The sequence below is a fragment of the Schistocerca cancellata genome, chromosome 7 (assembly GCF_023864275.1).
Source record: "Schistocerca cancellata isolate TAMUIC-IGC-003103 chromosome 7, iqSchCanc2.1, whole genome shotgun sequence".
NCBI classification, from domain to species: domain Eukaryota; kingdom Metazoa; phylum Arthropoda; class Insecta; order Orthoptera; family Acrididae; genus Schistocerca; species Schistocerca cancellata.
In genome coordinates, this window is record NC_064632.1 from 278,326,229 (window position 1) to 278,349,000 (window position 22,772).

General features: G+C 42.9%; 1 protein-coding gene across 3 annotated transcripts in view; it reads right to left on the reverse strand.

The window, feature by feature from the left end:
* LOC126091849 (RING finger protein 44-like) overlaps positions 1-22,772 on the reverse strand; it is a 143,851-nt gene that overhangs the window by 86,301 nt on the left and 34,778 nt on the right. For all 3 annotated transcript variants that reach the window (XM_049907111.1, XM_049907109.1, XM_049907110.1), the window contains exons 3-7: positions 17,731-17,899; positions 17,289-17,342; positions 4,259-4,388; positions 4,094-4,170; positions 3,631-3,770 (exon numbers count right to left, since the gene is read on the reverse strand). In XM_049907111.1, the coding sequence (XP_049763068.1) occupies positions 3,631-3,770; positions 4,094-4,170; positions 4,259-4,388; positions 17,289-17,342; positions 17,731-17,899 (570 nt within the window). The remainder of the gene's footprint in view (positions 1-3,630; positions 3,771-4,093; positions 4,171-4,258; positions 4,389-17,288; positions 17,343-17,730; positions 17,900-22,772) is intronic.

Sequence of the window (22,772 nt, forward strand, 5' to 3'; positions counted from 1 at the left end):
GCCGCTCGCGTATTGCGTCACGGCATGCCTCGTTCCACCAAGGAACTGGGGGGCGCCGGGGCAATTCGGAGGTGCGTGGTATTGAACGTTCCGCAGCCGTAAGAATAACGTCGGTAACGTGTGTGACCTCATCTTCAACGCTGGGAAAGTGACGGTCATCGAATGTCGCTAGAGACGAAAAAAGTGTCCAGTCGGCCTGGGCAAACTTCCAGCGTCTCGGACGCATGTATGGCAGTTGAGGCTGCAGTCTGAGGACACATAGAAAGTGGTCACTCGAGTGTGTATCATCAAGGGCGAACCATTCGAAGCGCCGAGCTAGCGGAACAGTACCGACCGCAAGGTCCAAATGAGATAAATTTGTCGTGGAGGCAGACAAAAATGTAGGGACCCCAGTGTTGAGGCAAACTAGATCCGCTTGGTGGAAGACGTCTAGCAATAGTGAGCCACGTGGACAAGGATGTGGAGATCCCCAAAGCGGGTGGTGGGCATTGAAGTCCCCAACCAGCAAATAGGGGGGTGGAAGCTGACCAAGAAGATGAAGGAGATCAGCTCGTGCCATTGGTGTGGACGATGGAATGTATACAGTACAAAGAGAGAACGTGTATCCGGAAAGGGAAAGACGGACGGCGACAGCTTGGAAGGAAGTGTTCAAGGGGATTGGGTGATAATGGAGAGTATCATGGAGAAGAATCATGAGTCCTCCATGGGCTGGAGTGCCTTCAACAGAGGGGAGATCATATCGGACGGACTGAAAATGGGGGAGAACAAAGCGGTCATGGGGACGCAGCTTTGTTTCCTGAAGACAGAAGATGACCGGCGAGTAGGATCGTAAGAGGATCGACAATTCATCCCTATTGGCTGAATGCCGCGGATATTCCAGTGGATAATGGACATGGGGTGAACAGAAATTGGAGGAATGTGACCAAAGTTGCTGTCAACTCGAAGACTGCTCGGAGCTAGCGACCGACAGCATGGAATGGCATTCAGCCGAAGGCAGAAGATCCTGATCCATAGGTTGGTCAGGAGCAGCTCCTGCCACCAGCGATCGGCCGGTTGACCGGCCACCAGCAGTGCGCCTCGGCGACACAGAAGACGGCCGAGGGCGATTTCCGCCAGGTGGTGCTGTAGATGGGACACGCCTTGGCGGAGAAGGAGAGGAACTGGGTTTCTTTGTAACCTTCTTGTAAGTATGATGTTTAGATGAAGGAGGAACCGATGGTTGGGAAGTTGCGGTACGTAAAAACTCTTCACGAGTATGCTCTTTTTTGGAAGGCTTGGTGTCTGACTTTTGGGCTCAAGATTTAGCAGAACCCAACAAAGGGTGAGCCATAGAGTGGGCAGGCGAAAGTGGTGAGGTTGAACGGGCGATCTTTGCGCTGGCCGATCTGACGACCGTGGCACTAAAGGTGAGGTCGCAAGTCTGCGTGGCCGCCTCCTTTGTTGGCCGAGGAGAAGCAAGGACAGTGCTGTATTTTCCTGTCTGAGGCACGGTGGGCTGGCGACTGGCGAATAATTTTCGAGCAGCAAAGGTAGACACCTTTTCCTTCACTCTTATTTCATGGATGAGCTTTTCGTCCTTAAAAACGGGGCAATCTCGAGAGGAAGCAGCGTGGTCACCCATACAGTTGATGCAGCGAGGGGACGGAGGTGGACAAGCACCCTCATGGGCATCCTTGCCACACGTAACACATTTGGCCGGATTGGAACAGGACTGGCTGGTGTGATTGAGCCGCTGACACCAATAGCAACGCGTAGGGTTTGGGACATAAGGGCAAACGGAAATTATCTCATAGCCTGCTTTGATTTTCGATGGGAGTTGAACTTCGTCAAATGTCAAGAAGACAGTGCGGGTTGGAATGATGTTCGTGTCAACCCTTTTCATAACTCTATGAACAGCCGTTACGCCCTGGTCAGATAGGTAGTGCTGAATTTCTTCGTCAGACAATCCACCGAGGGAGCGCGTATAAACGACTCCACGCGAGGAATTTAAGGTACGGTGCGGTTCCACCCGGACAGGGAAGGTGTGGAGCAGAGAAGTACGCAGCAATTTTTGTGCCTGGAGGGCACCGACTGTTTCTAACAACAGGGTGCCATTCCGTAATCTGGAAGAAGACTTTACAGGACCTGCAATTGCGTCGACACCTTTCTGAATAATGAATGGGTTGACCGTGGAGAAGTCGTGATCTTCGTCAGACCGAGAAACAACAAGGAACTGTGGCAACGATGGAAGAACTGTCTGTGGCTGAGACTCAGTGAACTTACGTTTGTGAGCAGACATAGTGGAAGGTGAGGAAACCATTGCGGAAGAATCCCCAATGATTACCAGCGTCTCCGATGGCGCGCTCCTCCCTTGTGGGGGCCCTCACTGAGGGCACTCCCGTCTTAGGTGATTGTTCACACCTCAGGTCACACCTCCCGACAAACGGACGGACAGTTTAGCGCGTCCGTCTCCGGACGTAGGCACAAACCATACTCCCAGATGGGGAGAAAGGGAAGGAAAGAGCCAGAGGTGAGGGGGGGGGGGAAGATGGGGGAGGGGGAAGGATGAGGAAAGGGAAGGTATGCAGCCCGGAAAGGAAGTAGGGCCACATTAGCTCGGGGTCCCGTGCTCGCTACGCACGTGTCCACAAAAGAGTTGTGAACCCCCTGGGGGGAGCAGCAATGGTGCGTGTCAACATGTTATAGAGCAGTTGATGGGTTAAAATGAGAAATGAACTGTGTCCTAATATGTGTGAATTCCAAAGGAACCAATTGGTGGTACATGCACAAGCTACATACTTTCTGATGCTTTGCGCCAATTTTAGTTTGTTTCTCGAGTTTTTTTACAAATTTCAGACTAATTTTAATACATTTAAAACTAGGCATGTTTTCACATTCATGGACACTAGCTGCTATTGATTTTTATAAAAGACCTTGTCGTTTAATTTATATGCTGTGTGTACCAATCAGTTTTATTAATTCTGCTTCCCACATATCTAAATGTATATACCCCTTTTAGATCCTTTTTGCCCAGCTGTAACATTTAGTTCTCCAGCACGTCCAAATGTGATACTTTCTTCTTATTTATTTTGCATATCTTAAAATACAACCAGCCCATGTTCCATTATGTTTAGCATAAAGAACAATTCATGTTCACTTTCAGCTACCACCAGTGCATCAGCGATTCACTGTATGTGCTAATTTTCTGTCCTTAACAACACTTCTTTAATTACCTAATTCCTCTTCAATGAACGAACATCAGTGGTGATAATGAACATACCTTACACTTTTCCTGGTTTTGACTTATTATACAAATCTACCGGTATGGACTATTTTAATTCGCTTTCAAGAAAAAGTGGTTTTCCGTCTCTCTCTGTTACTGAAACCACATTGCCTAAGTAAAGAAAAACATTTTATTTAATTTCACATTAAAACAACTTTCCATATGTACAGCACCGCAGTAAGCTCTGAAATAAGACCTAATTTGCCTTTTAAATGTGCTGCTTCACCCCCACACAACACGCCATCGTTTCACATGTTCATACATGTCAGACACTTGGTGGCACTTCAGCAGCAAAGTTGCAGGAAAACAAGGAGCTGCGTGACTCACTGTATTTAACAACTACATCTGAAAAATCAAACGGAACAAACCTCCGAGCAGTTGACTGGTGCCTGGGAGAACGGCGCTGTTCCCAAGGTGTCCTCGTATGTGGCGCTGTTGTGGGAACAGGTACTGCCATCTGAATGCCTCCACGAGATACTCTCCTTCGTTTTCGCGAAGGGCTTTCACTCTGTAATAATGGCATTAATACAGCAATTTCTCTCTCCATTCATAGACAAAGTTGGAAATGACAAATGGTGCAAATCATCATCTTGTATTGTAAATTTAGAGATGTGTCTTTAAAAGATGGGAGAAGAATTAAATTTAAGTAAACAGATTATGTCAATATATGATTATTCCATTACATTTATTTTCTTATACCTTCTGCTATTGTCATATAGACTTAATAACTTCGTACACTGGAAGCAGAATATGTGAGACATTAACAATGTGGTACAGATTGAAGATGCAATATGTACAATTAACACGAAATCTAGAAAAGCTAATACTTGCCTTCCTTCCATCATCTTGACTGTTAGTTCTAAAATACGGAGGCGAATGCTGAATTTGTAAAGGACTCAGGCGAATTTCTGTGAAGTCAAAGAAGCACATTATTAATCGCCCCTAAGAAACTTGACTCCAAAATCACAGTAATAGAAAGTGTTAACTTTATCTCACCTCCAGCAGTGACTGTCCGCCTCGGTGAAAATTCCAGACCTACTCCTGTATGTTGATGAACATCCACAGTGCTTGCTGGCAAACCGCTAGGACTGACACTCAAGATGGGTGGACCACACAAAGTATTTTCCTGTGGAATTTAAACTTTGCTTTACATGGGGTCTAAGCCTGATAAAATGAGAAATCATAAAAAAGGAACCCAATTCATCAATATTAATTGGTTTTTCAGGTCTAGCACATAAATACTAAATGTAACTAACTATCTAACTAACTAAAAACAATATCTGACATGCAACTTACTCAAAAATATTGTACTTCTTGTTTCTGCTTATTGTTCCCATATTGAGAAGTACACTGTTCTAACGACTACCTTCAGAACATTTATTATTTCTCTTTGGATGTCAAGATGCAAGAATTGTTGCAATCGTTAATTTATTTATTTTAAGTACAGGTTCTCTAACAGAGATTCTGAATAACCGAAAACACCTAATGGGACTGTAGAGAAGCACCACACAAGTGCTGAGCTGGCTAGTACCTGAGGTACGAGAGTTGCTCTGCAGTTTTGCCAGCTAAGCTCCTTAATTATCATGCCTTAACAGAAAATTAAGAATTTGCAAATAGGACTAGTTGAACACTCCAAAAACACGCAACTCCTATGGATATCTGTATCAATCAACAGTCACCTCTGCGAGTCTTTATTTATCTGTAGGTAGCAGTTGTTTCTGGTGGTTTTGTTAGAAATTCTGTGCTCAGAAAAACGGTGGTAGCATCTGTACTAGAACAAGTTAAAGAAAATAGGAATTTCATCATGGAGAAGACACAAAGTGATGCTCACGCAGTTTTGTTTTGCTTTAGGGCGCAAAAACGACTGGGGTCGCGCGCGCGAAAGTCAAAACTATAGAAAATGAAGACAGAGATGAGTTAAAAAACAACTATATACCAGTCCCAATTGATATAACAGAAAACAGTTAAAAACAGGCACATGGATAAAGGGCTAAAAAAGACACCATACAGAAATGGAGACCCAAAACTAAAAATTACATGGCCTTGCTATATTCCTTTGGCAGATAAAAAGTAAGACATGGGCGACAGCCCACACATCATTTGCTAAAACTGTCAAAAATCAAATGACACCACAATAGGAACGTAAAAGGTTAAGAAAATGGACATTTCATCAGAAAGTGGCGAACAGTTGAAACTTGAGTGCAATGTGTACAAACTGCTGGGGTAGCGCCACTTGGCAAATGATGATGGCTAAAAAGGCAGTGCCCAATACGCAGCCAAGGGAGGGCCGAGAGAAGGTCGTCCAAGCCACTGGGAAAGGCTCAATAAACCGGAGCTTACTCCTGTGAAGGGAGAACCATTGGCGATGCCAAAGGGACACAACCTCCTGACAGACAGCAACACAGAGATCATCAAAGGGAAAGTAGGTTCTCACAGGCTGAGGTATGAAGACTGCAGCTTCGGCAGCAGTGTCGGCAGCCTTGTTTCCTGGCAGACCGCGAAGTTCCATGTGAAGGTCGTGAAACTGAAGGCGATAGACCGAGGCTGGAATAGTGTCCTTCTACATCTACATCGATACTCTGTAAATCACATTTAAGTGCCTGGCAGTGTTCATCGAGCCACCTTCACAATTCTCTATTATTCCAATCTCTAATAGCGCGCGGGAAGAACGAACACCCATATCTTTCCGCATGAGCTCCGATTTCCCTTATTTTATCTTGGTGATCGTTCCTCCCTATGTAAGTTGGTGTCAACAAAATATTTTCGCATTCGGAAGAGAAAGTTGGTGATTGGAATTTCATGAGAAGATTCCGTTGCAACGAAAAACTCTTTTAATGACGTCCATCCCAAATCTTGTATCATTTCTGTGACACTCCCTGCCATTTCGCGATAATACAAAACGTGCTGCCTTTCTTTAAACTCTCTCGATGTACCCAGTCAGTCCTATCTGGTGAGGATCCTACACCGCGCAACAGTATTCTAAAAGTGGACGGACAAGCGTAGTGTAGGCAGTCTCCTTAGTAGGTCTGTTACATTCTACATGTACATGATTACTCTGCAATTCACATTTAAGTGCTTGGCAGAGGGTTCATCGAATCACAATCATACTATCTCTCTACCATTCCACTCCCGAACAGCGCGCGGGAAAAACAAACACCTAAACCTTTCTGTTCGAGCACTGATTTCTCTTATTTTATTTTGTTGATCATTGCTACCTATGTAGGTTGGGCTCAACAAAATATTTTCGCATTCGGAAGAGAAAATTGGTGACTGAAATTTCGTAAATAGATCTTGCCGCGACGAAAAACATTTTTGCTTTAATGACTTCCATCCCAACTTGCGTATCATATCTGCCACACTCTCTCCCCTATTACGTGATAGTACAAAACGAGCTGCCCTTTTTTGCACCCTTTCGATGTCCTCCGTCAATACTACCTGGTAAGGATCCCACACCGCGCAGCAATATTCTAACAGAGGACGAACGAGTGTAGTGTAAGCTGTTTCTCTAGTGGACTCGTTGTATCTTCTAAGTGTCCTGCCAATGAAACGCAACCTTTGGCTCGCCTTCCCCACAATATTATCTATGTGGTCTTTCCAACTGAAGTTGTTCGTAATTTTAACACCCCAGTACTTAGTTGAATTGACAGCCTTGAGAATTTTACTATTTATCGAGTAATCTAATTCCAACGTATTTCTTTTGGAACTCATGTGGATCACCTCACACTTTTCATTATTTAGCGTCAACTGCCACCTGCCACACCATACAGCAATCTTTTCTAAATCGTTTTGCAACTGATACTGATCTTCGGATGACCTTACTAGACGGTAAATTACAGCATTTTCTAAGTGTCCTGCCAATAAAACACAGTCTTTGGTTAGCCTTCCGCACAACATTTTCTGTGTGTTCCTTCCAATTTAAATTGTTCATAATTGTAATACCGAGGTGAATTTACGGCTTTTAGATTAGACTGATTTATCGTGTAACCGAGGTTTAACGCGTTCCTTTTAGCACTCACTTTTCCTTATTTAAGGTCAACTGCCACTTTTCGCACCATTCCAATATTTCTTCTAAATCTTTTTGCAGTTTGTTTTGATCTTCTGATGACTTTATTAGTCGATAACAACAGTGTCATCTGCAAACAACTGAAGACGGCTGCTCAGATTGTCTCCCAAACCGTTTATATAGATAAGGAACAGCAAAGGGCCTATAACACTACCTTCGGGAACGCCAGAAATCACTTATACAGTCACATAACTGAGATCATATTCCATAAACACACAATTTCACTATGAGCCGCTTGTGTGGTACAGTGTCAAAAGCCTTCTGGAAATCCAGAAATACGGAATCGATCTGAAATCTTTTGTCAATAGCACTCAGCACTTCATGTGAATAAAGAGCTAGTTGTGTTTCATAGGAACGATGTTTTCTAAACTCATGCTGACTCTGTGTCAACAGACTGTTTTCTTCAAGGTTAATTCATTATGTTTGAACACAACATATGTTCTAAAATCCTGCTGCATATCGACGTTAATGATATGGGCCTGTAATTTAGTGGATTACTCCTACTACCTTTCTTGAATGTTGGTGTGACCTGTGCAACTTTCCAGTCTCTGGGTATCTATCTTCCGTCGAGCGAACGGTTGTATATGATTGTTAAGTACGGAGCTAATGCATCAGCATACTCCAAAAGGAACGTAACTGGTATACAGTCTGGACCAGAAGACTTGCTTTTATTAAGTGACTTAAGTTGCTTCACTACTCCGAGGATAATTACTTCTACGTTACTCATGTTGGCAGCTGTTCTCGATTCGAATTCTAGAATATTTACTTCGTCTTTTGTGAAGGCATTTCAGAAGGCTGTGTTTAGTAACTCTGCTTTGGCACCACTGTCTTCGACAGTATCTCCATTGCTATCGTGCACAAAAGGCATTGATTGTTTCTTGTCGCTAACACACTTCACATACGACCAGAGTTGCTTTCAATTTTTTGGCAGGTTCCCGGACAAAGTTTCGTTGTGGAAACTGTTATAAGCATCTCGCATTGAAGTCTGAGCTAAATTTCGAGTTCTGTAAAAGATCACCAATCTTGGGGATTTTATGTCTGTTTAAATTTGGCATGTTTGTTTCGTTGTTCCTGCAACAGTGTTCTAACCCGTTGTGTGTACCAAGGAGGATCAGCTCCGTCGTTTGTTAATTTATTCGGTATAAATCTCTCAACTGCTGCCGATACTATTTCGTTGAATTTAAGCCACATCTGGTCTACACTTATATTATTAATTTGGAATGAGTGGAGATTATATCTCATGAAGGCGTCAAGTGAATTTTTATCTGCTTTTTTGAATAGGTATATTTTTTGCTTATTTTTCGAGGATTTGGGGATTACAATATTCAATCTCGCTACGACAACCCTGTGTTCACTAACCCCTGAATCTGTTTTGATGCTCGTTATTAACTCAGGATTATTTGTTGCTAAGAGGTCCAGTGTGTTTTCAAAACCTTTTATTATTCGCGTGGGCTCATGAACTAATTGCTCAAGATAATTTTCAAAGAATGCATTTAGCACAATTTCGGATGATATTTTATGCGTACCTATGTATTTTCGCCAACATATCGAGGGTAAATTAAAGTCACCACCAACTATTATCGTATGCAGAATGAGATTTTCACTCTGCAGCGGAGTGTGTGCTGATATGAAACTTACGACTCACGCCCCGTCCTCATAGCTTTACTCCTGCCAGTATCTCGTCTTCTACCTTCCAATGATTTGGCTACGGGTTTGAAATCAAACTCAAGTTTTCTTTGAACCTTTCAGCAACTGTATCATCTGAATTGGGAGGTTGGTAAAAGGATCCAATTATTATTTTATTCCGGTTGCCAACAATGAGTTCCGCCCATACTAACTCACAGGAAGTACCTATTTCAATTTCGTGACAAGTTCAACTACTTCCGACAGCAACAAACATGCCTCCGCCAACCGTGTTTAGCCTATTCTTTTGGAACACCATTAGGTTCTTCGCAAAAATTTCGTCTGAGCTTATATCCAGCTTTCAGTACCTATAACGATTTGAGCATCAGTGCTTTCTATTAGCGCTTGGAGCTCTGGTACTTCCTTAGGAAGCAAATGAAGGCTAAGGTTAACATGGGCCGCTCCACAAAGCCAAGGTGGTGAAGGGTTCACACCCACCGGGAAAGGTGCAGGTAGTGTGGAGTTAAGCTGCCGAAGCAAGTGCCAAAAGTGAACTGCAGGAGGTAACAGAGAAGAAGGATGAGCCCCATACTGATGATCAAAGGAATCATGAAAGGAGGCGGCATATGATGGGTGGCCATGCATGGCAGACAAATGGTATGCATACCTGCTGAGGAGAGTCACAGCGGTGGATAGTGGTAGTTCAGCAGCTTCAGCATACAGACACTCAAACAGGCTGGTGTAAAACACACCCATGGCCGAACGGATGTCACGATGGTGGATAGTGTTGAGACGGCGTAAGAGGGATGGGCATGCACACACATAAAGCACCCATAGTCTAGTTTTGAATGGACAAGGGGCCGATATAAACAGAGGAGGGTGGTTTGATCAGCACTCCAGGAAGTACCATTGAGGACAGGCACGAGATTGAGGAACCGTGTACAGCGGACTGTCAGATAAGATACATGGGAGGACCAAGATACTTTCCTATTGATCAAGAGCCCCAGGAATTTCGTAGTTTCAATGAATGGAAGGACAACAGGCCCAAGATGTAAAGATGGCAGGAAAAACCACTTGCATCACCAGAAATGCATACAGACGGTTTTATCAGTGGAAAAGCAAAAGCCATTGTTGATGCTCCAAGACTAAAGACGATCAACACACCACAGAAGACGCCTCTCAGTGAGACTGGTCTGTGGAGAACTACAATAGATGGCAAAATCAAACAAAAAGGGAGCCGGAGAGGCCCAGTGGGAGACAGGCCTTGATACGGTTAATGGCAATAGCACAGAGGACAACACTCAGGACACAACCCTGAGGCACATCATTATCCTGGATAAAGGTGTCCAACAAGGCAGAACCCACACGCACCTAGAAAACTCGATCTCGTAAAAATGCCTCAAGGAAACAGGGCAGGCGGCTGCGGAAGCCCACGTGTAGAGTACGGAGGATACCAGTTCTCCAATAGGTGTCGTATGTCTTCTCTAAACCGAAAAACACTGCCACAGTCAGATTTCCGCAGAAAACCATTCATGACATGGGTAGACAAAGTAACAAGATGATCAACTGCAGAATGGCGTGCTCTAAACCCACACTGTGCATTCATCAGTAAATTTCAAGACTCTTAGCCACCCTACCAACCGGGCATGAATCATACGTTCCATTACCTTGGAAATGCACCTGGTAAGAGATGGAGCAGTAGCTAGAAGGAAGGTTTTTGTCCTTACTGCGCTTAGGTATGAGTAGGATGGTGGCTTCACGCCAGCACCCAGGAGATGTGTCCTCTGCCCAAATGTGGTTGTACGTGTTAAGCAGAAAGTGCTTGCCCGCAAAAGAAAGGTGCTGCACCATCCAAATGTGGATGGCGTCCAGCCCTGGGGCAGAGGATCGGGATGAACTGAGAGCATGATCAAACTACCTCATAGTAAAGGCGGCATTGTAGCACTCACGATTCGGAGAAGAGAAGGATACCGCCCGAGCATCCTCCGCTCAGTTCCGATGGAGGAAGGCAGGGTGATTGTGGGAAGAGCTCGAAACTTCCGCAAAACAGCAGTCGGAGGTGTTGGAGACAGCAATAGGGTCCACAATGACGTTTGTTACTGTGTGGCCGGAAATGGGGGAATGGATCTCAGTCACAGAGAGCCGTCTGAGGTTGGCCCACACGACAGAGAAAGGGAGGGAGATTGGTGTTATTGCGTCCCGTCGACAACGAGGTCATTAGAGACGGAGTGCAAGCTCGGGTGAGGGAAGGATGGGGAAGGAAATCGGCCGTGCCCTTTCAAAGGAACCATCCCGGCATTTGCCTGAAGCGATTTAGGGAAATCACGGAAAACCTAAATCAGGATGGCCGGAGACGGGATTGAACCGTCGTCCTCCCGACAGAGAAAGGGGTGGAACTGTTGAAAGAACTAATAAATGAAATCCAGCTAGCTCGTTTGCTACCCCGAAGAACGCGACGACACTTTACACGCATCTTTTTATAATGAATACAGTTTGCAATTGTAGGATGACGGTAAAAAAAACCTAGAGCACGTCTCTGAGTGCGAATTGCATCGCGGCATGCCCAGCCCACCAAGAGACTGGGACATGATGTGGTAAAGAGGAAGTGCAAGGAATGGAATATTCTGCAGCAGAAAGGATAACATTGGTGAGATAGTCGATCCAGTCATCACAACTGGGGAAATATTTTTCTTCAAAGGTTGCCAGGGAGGAGTAAAGCTGTCAGTCAGCCTTAGTAAGCTGCCATTTGGGCATGCACACAGATGGGACTGGAGTCAGCAACCGAAGTAGGTGTCAGAAAGAACAGATCACTCAAGACGATGGGCAAGCTGGGCAGTGTAAAAGGATAGATCCAAATGGGAACAGGTGTGCGAGTAGTCAGAAAGGGAAGTGGGTGCTCCAGTGTTAAGGCAGAAGAGGTTAAGTTGATTAAGGAGGTCAGCCAACAGGGCACCTCTCTGACAGGTCCTGGGAGAACCCCAAATGGGTTGATGTGCATTAAAGTCACCGAGTAGCAAAAATGGGGGAAGTAGCTGCCCAACAAGAAGGAAGTCTTGCCCTGGTGACATCGAATGACTGAGGGACATATATGGTACAGAGGGAAAAAGTCAACTGGGGAAGAAAAAGGCGAACTGCAACAGCTTGAAGACAGGTAGTCAGGGAGATGGGTTGACTATGAATGTCATCCGTATGAGCAGCATGACAACCCCATGAGATGGAATGACGAACTCAGGGGGAAGGGCAAAACAAATCGATAAGTAATGTGAAAGCTCAAAGTGGTCGTGAGGGTGCAATTTTGTTTCCTGAAGGCAGAGTAAAGGGGATGATGTGATGTTAAATGCAGCCATAAATCCTCTTTGTGGGACCGAAGGCTGTGAATGTTTCATTTGAGGACAGTCATGATGAGGAAGAGATGTAGGGGTGTCAACTTGGCAGTCACCAAGGGACAGCCAGTGGAGAGTCGCTACTACAGGGCACAGAAGCAGGAGGATCCTGCTCCATGGGGTCCACAGAAGCATCTGTTTGCTTGTGCAGTCGGTCTGTGGAGTCCAACGCTGAAAATCGGTTGGTGGTGGGCGCTGGCAAGACAGAGGCCGGCTGGGCTAAGGTACCATGTGCTGACACTGTTAAACAGGATCTTTGAGTTGGAGAAGGAGAAGACTGTTCGCCTTTGGTGGACTACTTCAAGCTTTTCTCTAACCAGACAGTTTAGGGTGTTGTTTGGCTGGAGGGATGGAGAAAGTCTTCACGGGAGTACTCCTTCTGTCCTTTCCTGCTTACTGGTTGTGTAGCTGGTGGCTTCGCACATTGAGACGGGAGGATGGCAATGCTAGCTTGACACTGGGAGATTTCACAAACTCAGAGCTGAATTTGAGGTCACACATCTGCGTGGCCATGTCCTTCACGGAGCGAGGAGTAACAAAAACAGAACTATATGAGCCAGAAGGGAGAACACAGGGTTTGTGACTAGCCAGTAACTTGTAAGCTACTGAGTAAGGCACTTTTTCCTTTAACCGAACCTCTTTGACAGCCCGCTAATCAAGATGCACGGGACAATCCCGAGAGGAGGCGGCATGGCTGCTATTGCAGTTGATTCATCGGGGAGAAGGAGGTGGAAAATCGCCCTTGGGTGCATTCCTACCACAAGTTACACATTTGGCTGGGCGTCGACAAAACATCTAGTGTGGTTGAAATGATGATACTGGTAGCAGTGCATACAGTTCGGAATGTACAGCTGGACTGTGATAATTTCACTGCCTGCTTTGATCTTCGACGGCAGCACCACACTATCAAAGATGAGGAAAAGAGTGTGCGTGGGCACTAAGGAGGAATCTACCTCTTTCATTGCACGATGAACGGCAATGACGGCCTGATCAGAGAGGTGAGGATTTCAGCCTCGTTTAGACCGTCGAGCATCCTGGTGTAAATTACACCACCGGAAGAATTCAAAGGTCTATGGGCCTCTACACGAACAGCATAGCCATGGAGAAGCGATGCAGTAAGCAGTTGTTGTGCTTGAAAATCCGAAAGCAAAGTGCCATTCCGTAAACGAGAGCAGGATTTCACAGGGTCAGCAATTGCATCAACACCTTTCTGAATAATAAACAGATTTACCCATGACTAAGGACTGACCATCTTCAGTACGCGAGACCATAAGGAACCATGGTGCAGCAGGAAGGGTCTTCAAATAATTAGCCTCATTACATTTATGTTTCATAGATGTTGATTGGGAAGATGATTGACTCACTGTGAGGAAATCCCTAATGATTGGCAGTGTCTCCGACGGCGCACTCCCTCCAACTGGGGGCTCCCTTCACAACGGGCCCACCCGTCTTAGGTGATTGTTCACACCTTAGGGCATACCTCCCGACCATCTGATAGAGGGACCAATCGGCAATTAGTGAAGGTTGCAGCTCAGGCAATCACCCCTGTACCAGGGGGTACGTGCAAACCCTATCTGTCGATCCAGGGCTGGGAGTTACCCATTATACAGTCACCTGTTATACGTCAGATGTGTGGGCCGGCCTTCAGGAGGGCACAGGGAGGAAGAAGAAAAAGGGGAACCCCAAACGCCGAAGCAGAGGAACGAGAGGAGAAGGGAACCGAAGAAAGGACAAGGGAGTGAAAAACAAAGGTAAGACTGTTCTTACGTCAGCAACAGACAATGCAGAACATTTCCAATAACATCATAGATGTGTTCCACAAGGGAGGGGAAAAGAATGGCAGCAGCATGGAAGGGAAAAAACGCTGCAAAGGCAGGGGCACTGTGGTAGCCAATCACGAACCCGCCAAAGAGTGGCAAGCCACCTGGGGCGATGCTCACGCAGTGAGGGAAAATTTAAGTAAGTGAACACTACTTATGGACTTTATTTTTGATGGTTTTTATACTGATACAGATTACCAGAGGGAAGAATCCAACAGCTCCTAAGTTCATAACTAAGTGTGGAGGATTAATGTTTTATTCAATTTCCATCCTTATAAACATTATCATAAAAAAATAATTGTGCATAGATTAAATTGATGACTGATTCAAGTTAACTGTACAAATAAAGTGCAAATTCCCCTTTTTAGCTCCATTGAATTGTGACTTATTAAGCTTGAAGTGAACTTTTACTTTAGGGAAACCAAGCATTTCTGAAGTTTATTAGCATCCTAACTCTATTGAGGGCCAGTAAATGTTCTTATAATGAAACTGTTCACCCCCACAATAACTTTGTCAGCGAGGTGGCGTAATGGCAAGACACAGACTTGCATTCGGAAGAACGCAGTCTGAACCCCCATCCGTGCATACAAATTTTACACGATACCCATAAATCTTTTTAGAGAAATGTCAGGATAGTTCTTCTAAAGGGCACAGTCAACTTCCTTCACCAAACTAAGCCTGTGCTCCAACTTTAATGAATTCACTGTCAATGGGCCATCAAATTCATACTCCTTCCATTGGGGTGATTGTAACAGCTCACCTATGGGGTGGATTCACATATCGATTCACACTCCTCCAGCAGGAAGGGCTCGGCTATGCACTTTGCACGATCTGACGAATGCTGATGTGCCACCACTGACCAAAAAGTTGTCCAGTGCTCTATTGTTAAAGCAGAAACGCTGTAAAAAGCACTGTGAACACCGGATATATCAGCATTAAATACGACTGTGCACTGGAGTAAAACTGTTACTTCAAGGAACTTGCACTTCTGTCATGGACGTTCCAAACACACACACTGCCTGCCAAAAAAAGTGAAGCACCCACAAGTGGAGGAGGAAATGAAACGAAACTCCACTGGTTGAGAGGGTACACGATGTTTCAGCGATTGTAAAATTGAATCAAATTTACAAACAACTTGGCAGTATGAGCCCACTTCTCAGTAGGGTGTTGCATCCCCTCTGTCCTGTATGCACACAGCAATTCAGTACGAAAGGGTGTCAAAGCCGTTTTATCCTCTTCTGGGGCAAGCTGACCTACAACTGTAGTAACTCGTCCTCGCTATCGCTATCCTCAACACACATACTGGGCCGGAGTTGGTGCCTGAGCTGGTCCTACATGTGCTCTATCGGGGACAGATCTCTTGACCCTGTTAGCTGTGGGAGTACCTCAACATCATGAAGAGAGTTTATAGAGACACGTTCTATGTGTGGAAGAGCAGTTTCCTACAGAATAAGGTTGCCCTGCCATACTCTGACGTCAGTCACCCGGGCCAGTGCAGCACTGAAATGTGTTGCTGAAAGCAATGCGACTCCATTTGTCAGTATGTGCTTCCTAGTCACAGCACCATTCCAAACGCAGCCATCTGCGTTGTGGCATTAACGGAATCCTACACACGGGTAGTACTTACCTCGTATGGTAGCCGATAGTCTCCGACCGGTGGTGCGGGATAACACAGAATGTCGCATCTAGTCTGTTAGTTGGATGAGAGGTGCATATGTAAAGGGTCATGCTCAGTGAGCAATACGGCAATCCTCCCTCGCGACGGGTAAACCCGGTTGACCAGGACTTCGACAAGTATGCCTGCCCTCAAAATTCCCATGCAGTCAACATCGAGCTACTGTCTGTACGGTGAGAAAATTGTCAATTGATCCGTACGTTGAGAAAATTGTCAATTGATCCTAAATAATGAAAAGTGTGAAGTCATCCACACGAGTGTTAAAAGGAATCCGTTAAATTTCTGTTACACGATAAATCAGTCAAATTTAAAGCCCAATTACAATTACGAGCAACTTAAATTAGAAAGAAACATAGAAAATGTTGTTGGGAACTAAAGACTGTGTTTCATTGGCAGAACATGTCCGCCCCGGTAGCTGAGTGGTCAGCGTGACAGACTGTCAATCCTAAGGGCCCGGGTTCGATTCCTGGCTGGGTCGGAGATTTTCTCCGCTCAGGGACTGGGTGTTGTGTTGTCCTAATCATCATTTCATCCCCTTTGACGCGCAGGTCGCCGAAGTGGCGTCAAATCTAAAGACCTGCACCAGGCGAACAGTCTACCCAACGGGAGGCCTTAGCCACACGATAAAAAATTGGCAGAACATGTAGAAAATGCCGCAGACTACTAAAGGGACTGCCTACACCACATTTGTCTGTCCTTTTTTGCAGTACCACTGTGCGGTATATGATCCATAACAGATATGATTAACAGAGTACATCGAGAGAGTTCAAAGAAGATTAGCACGTTTCCTATTATCGTATATTTTGTAGACACAGACCTACATAGGGAGAAATGATAGTCACAATAAAATAAGGGAAATCAGAGCTTGCATGGATAGATATAGGTGTTTGTTTTTTCTGCACACTGTTTGAGACTGGAATAATAGAGAACTACTGTTAAGGTGGTTCGATGACCACTATGCCGAGCATCTAATTGCGATTTGCAGAGTAGCCATTTGCTGTCACATCCAAATGCCGCACAAATCTGAATAGTACAAGATTTGACAAGCCAGCCAAAAGGAGACCCACAATGAGGCCCCTTTCAAACTCTTATCAGACACCCACATGATCTTGTGGGTCCTTCACAGTGATCAATCAACATCTGATACTGTTCATGCCCCTTATATATATACCCTACCAGGGCTGGTAGCAACACAAAGCACAAACACTAATGCACTCCAGTGGCTGTTCTACCTGTCACAGAAAATCACTCTATTCATTTACATAACTCCCACAGATGTTTACACTTATGAAGTTACACTGCCATCTGACCATGTCTTCTGGGTGCTTCACTTTTTTGGTCAGGCTTTAAATTGCTGCTACATTGAGAAACCTCTCACGTAAACTTGACTGGCCTAACCTCTTTAACTTATTTATTTTCGAGAGCATATGTTTGTGTTGTTAGTGAAAGTAAAACCTCATACCATTTCCCTCTGAGAATGACTCAGCGGCTCTACAGGTGGAGACCAACAGCATCGCTAGAACAGGTAAAATGCATTGCTCTGTGACATCTCGTCTGTCTAGTTTAACAGTATATGCAATGTTCAAACAATACATAGATGGATTCACAATTTCAATTGATGTACGCTAATGCAATTCAAATGCTTTGAACACCACAACTGTGGCAATCTCATTGAGTATTTATCAAGACAGACTACAATGTGTTTCTCCTTATGAAAAATTAGTATGCTAATACAAGCTCTCTCTCTCTAACCTTTTGTTTAAAATATGGCAAATATATATCAACTTCACCTTCACGTTAAACACTGAAACAGTAATAATAATTACACACTTTCACACAATTCTGCAGTCACATGAGATTTTCAACAGTGGTTTCTCTCTTCAGAGATTATACTTATGGCTTACCTGTGCACATATATTTATTCGTAATGGTGGAGAAACATCACCCGGCACAATCTCTGGTGTGTAGATTCCATGGCCATTAACAGGTGGACTTCCAGGTTTTGGGTAGCTGAGATAACCAGATTCTTTTGGAGGCACATTACCACCAGCTATCTGCATGGCTGGACAATCCCTAAGAATGGAAAAGAAAATTACTGAAGCAGGTGAAGCATTTCAGTCCAGGAGAGTTTATAATTTTGCAGAAATATCACATACATAAACCATACACTACACAGTAACTACATCCCAGCAGGCAGCCAGAAATATCTAAAATTTAAAAAAAAAAATAAAAAATAAAAAATGAATTTAATATTAAAACAGTGAAACAAACTGGAAAAAATACTCTGACTAAACGGAAGCTTCAAAACTTAGCAAACGGAACATTATACACCTGGGTGCCTGTTATAGGAATCTGGATACTTTTACGACAACGTCACTGCTGTGATAAAAAGAAGATACTTTTCTGGCATTGGTGCTACCAGGTTCACACTTTTAGTGATTTTTTAAAATATGCCATCTGCCTGTGTAGTTTTAAAAGTAGCCATACAATTCATTTTTGAATGCATAATTGTTATGCTCTCTTATGAAGAGGTCAACAAGGGCATTAAATCAATTGAATCTTGCACTAATGTGCCATCCCTATGCATCAAACGTTACAATTTGAAGGCTGTACAGGCTATAATCAGAATGCCAATCTGGCTCAATAATCATGGCGATTTTGCCTATCATCCCACTGCCACACTAGGTTGAAGGTACATATTTGGTAAAGCACAGTGTTCTGCTACATGAAGTCCATAAGCTGTCTGTTGGACAAACTGATCCGACAGGAATTTTGACCCTTCAAAGACTTTTTTAAAGGACTGTACGCATGATATGCTCGTGGGGAGCAAACAGTACTATATGGCGGGTGACCAAGTGTCTCCAACTTTAGTCTCCCAGTTGAGACTTGCCTTCCACAGTAACTAGCATCTTGTGTTGAATCATGACCCATATGGCACTTGGCACACCATTCCACAACAGTAGTGTTTGACCAACATGCTGCCCCATACACCTTCTTCATTATCTGATGGATGTCTAACGGTGTTTGTCCTTCAGCAGGCAAGAAAGTAATAACAGCATGTTGGTCCACTTTGGATGCACTTAGTAATATCACTGTAGTATGCATTTCGCATTTACCACGTGCACACATGAAAGACTAGAATGCCCTAGATTGCCAGAAGTTTTCCGAAGTGAATTTCCCTGGTTTCAAGGTAAGTTTTAGCATTTTTCCCTGACAAATTTTGAGATCAAGGATAAGTAAAGACGTAATTTGGGGAAAAAAAAAATAAATAATAAAAATAAAAAAGTGTAAGGACTTCTGTATTTACGAATGTGTTATTAACCCTCTAGTTTTAAATGAACAGCAAGTTGTCCCCTTTACAGGATTTATGATCTGAAGGGAAAGTAAACGAAAGTCATTTTTAGATAAATTTCTGTTTTTATTAACTTTGAAGTCACAGCAACCCCGTAATTGCTGACCCTAAATCAGAAAAAAATGAGACAAAAAATTTTATTCAAGAATTTTTCCTTCTGTTACTGTTAGCTTCCTTTTTTAGTTTTTTATTCCACTTTTAAATACACAGATGGTGAACATTACATTGTAAAACACTCACATAAAAGGCTACAAAAATATCAGTCCTCTTGAAACACAAAGCAAATATTGACACACATCTCTATGCCTAAAAAGATGTATGCTTAAAAACACAAATTTATCAAAGCACATAATTAAAGTATGTACAGAAAATTTTACTTGGCTAAAATTGTTTTCATATAATAGCTGTGACAGTGACATATTAAGAAATCATAATTTAAAAGAAACTTTTATGGCAGAACCCAGCATTTAATTACAATTAATCACTCCAAAATCTCATACACCACGTTGAATGCTTTGACTTTAAGGTATTCATATTAAGACCATGTGATAATGCTTTCAAATATAAAACATATTTTGTGTGGAATCAAACATTTTAACATATGTGATGGTATGAAATCATCATACAAACTGTTTGAATCCCAGTGCAAGAACTTGATTATTAACAGAAAACTATACAAGAGATTAAAATCAATAACAAATTTGAAGTTTGTCAAAACTGGTTTTATATCTGAAGCACAGACAATCTTACGATTAAATGAAATCCCTACCAGAAGTTTTGCCTTTTCATTAGGTGTTATAATATGTAAAACTTCAGTAATTTTCAGCACATTAGGCGACACTATCAGTCCTTTTAAGTAAAATTTACACAAATTTTAAGCTGTGAGAAAACACACTACATGTGTAAAATGCACAAGGGATTGAGTGTATTTTCACACAGCTCCAGTCTCAATAATTACCAGCAGTCCCAATAATTGCCATCTGGGACAGTAGCAAATTTAATAATTATACACAAGTGCTAAAGTAATCTAACAAGACACACACAAAAATAATAGCAGCACATTTCTTGATCTTTTGTATACAAGGGTTATCACATATTTCATTAGATAAAGGCATCGCAAATTTAAAATTTCTACTTGAATTAATTTTCAGCCAACACTGAATGCTACTTGTCCAACATCATATACAATGTATCTGAAAAGTTATTAAGAAAGAAAATCAGAATTTTTAACAACCATTCAAATCATAACTACAGTAGACATCCTTTTAACACATCGCTAGAAATGGCAATTCACCGGTGCATTAACAATATTGAGTTACTACTATCTCTTTCTTAAATTTTGTCTCAAACCATATAAGTAATTTTTCAAACGATGGACTTAAGAGAAATATTGCAACAGAAATGACATCAAAAACTCTTCTTTATAATACATATTTCTTTCAACAGAGGATTATCAGTTGTCACACACCCTCCTGCAAATGTCTGTTGGATCAGGACACAAACCTACACTGTTGCATAGAACACGCAACTGAATTTGGAAAACTGAGGTAGCTATTGACAGACTTCAGTAACGATGTGGGTAATGAAAGAGGTTCATCCCAATAATGGTTGTGAGGCTCCTTCACAACTGATGGAAATGGAGTAACAAATATTTTAAGATACATGGCTTGAAATACTTTTTGGCATCAGTTTACATCACACTAATTTCTTTATGAATTTTATTTTCTTTGTGTGCAGTCTATGTATGAAACATGAGCTGCCTGGCAATATTTCCCTGAATTAGCATAGACTGTAATGGACCGTCTGCTACAGACAAGATTCTGGGACTGAATATTACAAGGGGGTTCGGAAAAAATGGACACAAACCAGAACATATGACAAGCCTGGCAAACGGAACATAAAAATGTACACAGAGGTCTTTTCAGTCACCTTCTTCACTAGATTTCATACTTTGGTAACACGTTCATCCTACCATACAAGATTTATGAACTTTCCTGGCAAGATAAAGCATCAGACCAGACACACATAAAAGAAATATATTCTATAATATAACATTAAAGTTTAAGAAATAAGAACAGTACTGAAGTACATTTAGTGACTGCCAAATAACAATACTCTGAATTCTGTCAAACATACATTTCAAATTGAACAATGGGAAATCCAGGATGGAATGTAGCAATATTATGAAATGGAAAGTTGATGGTGTTGATCTACGTAGGCAGAGATACGTTCAACCCACTACATGCGGTCTCCCATCCTTCATCAAAGACACCAACCACTTTCTCGAACGCCTGGAATCCTTGTTGTTGTTGTTGTTGTTGTTGTTGTTGTGGTCTTCAGTCCTGAGACTGGTTTGATGCAGCTCTACATGCTACTCTATCCTGTGCAAGCTTCTTCATCTCCCAGTACCTACTGCAACCTACATCCTTCTGAATCTGCTTAGTGTATTCATCTCTTGGTCTCCCTCTACGATTTTTACCCTCCACACTGCCCTCCAATGCTAAATTTGTGATCCCTTGATGCCTCAAAACATGTCCTACCAACCGATCCCTTCTTCTAGTCAAGTTCTGCCACAAACTTCTCTTCTCCCCAATCCTATTCAATACCTCCTCATTAGTTACGTGATCTACCCACCTTATCTTCAGCATTCTTCTGTAGCACCACATTTCGAAAGCTTCTATTCTCTTCTTGTCCAAACTAGTTATCGTCCATGTTTCACTTCCGTACATGGCTACACTCCATACAAATACTTTCAGAAACGACTTCCTGACACTTAAATCTATACTCGATGTTAACAAATTCCTCTTCTTGAGAAACGCTTTCCTTGCCATTGCCAGTCTCCATTTTATATCCTCCCTACTTCGACCATCATCGGTTATTTTACTCCCTAAATAGCAAAACTCCTTTACTACTTTAAGTGTCTCATTTCCTAATCTAATTCCCTCAGCATCACCCGACTTAATTCGACTACATTCCATTATCCTCGTTTTGCTTTTGTTGATGTTCATCTTATATCCTCCTTTCAAGACACTGTCCATTCCGTTCAACTGCTCTTCCAAGTCCTTTGCTGTCTCTGACAGAATTACAATGTCATCGGCGAATCTCAAAGTTTTTACTTCTTCTCCATGAATTTTAATACCTACTCCGAATTTTTCTTTTGTTTCCTTTACTGCGTGCTCAATATACAGATTGAATAACATCGGGGAGAGGCTACAACCCTGTCTTACTCCTTTCCCAACCACTGCTTCCCTTTCATGCCCCTCGACTCTTATAACTGCCATCTGGTTTCTGTACAAACCAGAAATAGCCTTTCGCTCCCTGTATTTTACCTCTGCCACCTTCAGAATTTGAAAGAGAGTATTCCAGTTAACATTGTCAAAAGCTTTCTCTAAGTCTACAAATGCTAGAAACGTAGGTTTGCCTTTTCTTAATCTTTCTTCTAAGATAAGTCGTAAGGTCAGTATTGCCTCACGTGTTCCAACATTTCTACGGAATCCAAACTGATCTTCCCCGAGGTCGGCTTCTACCAGTTTTTCCATTCTCTGTAAAGAATTCGCGTTAGTATTTTGCAGCTGTGACTTATTAAACTGATAG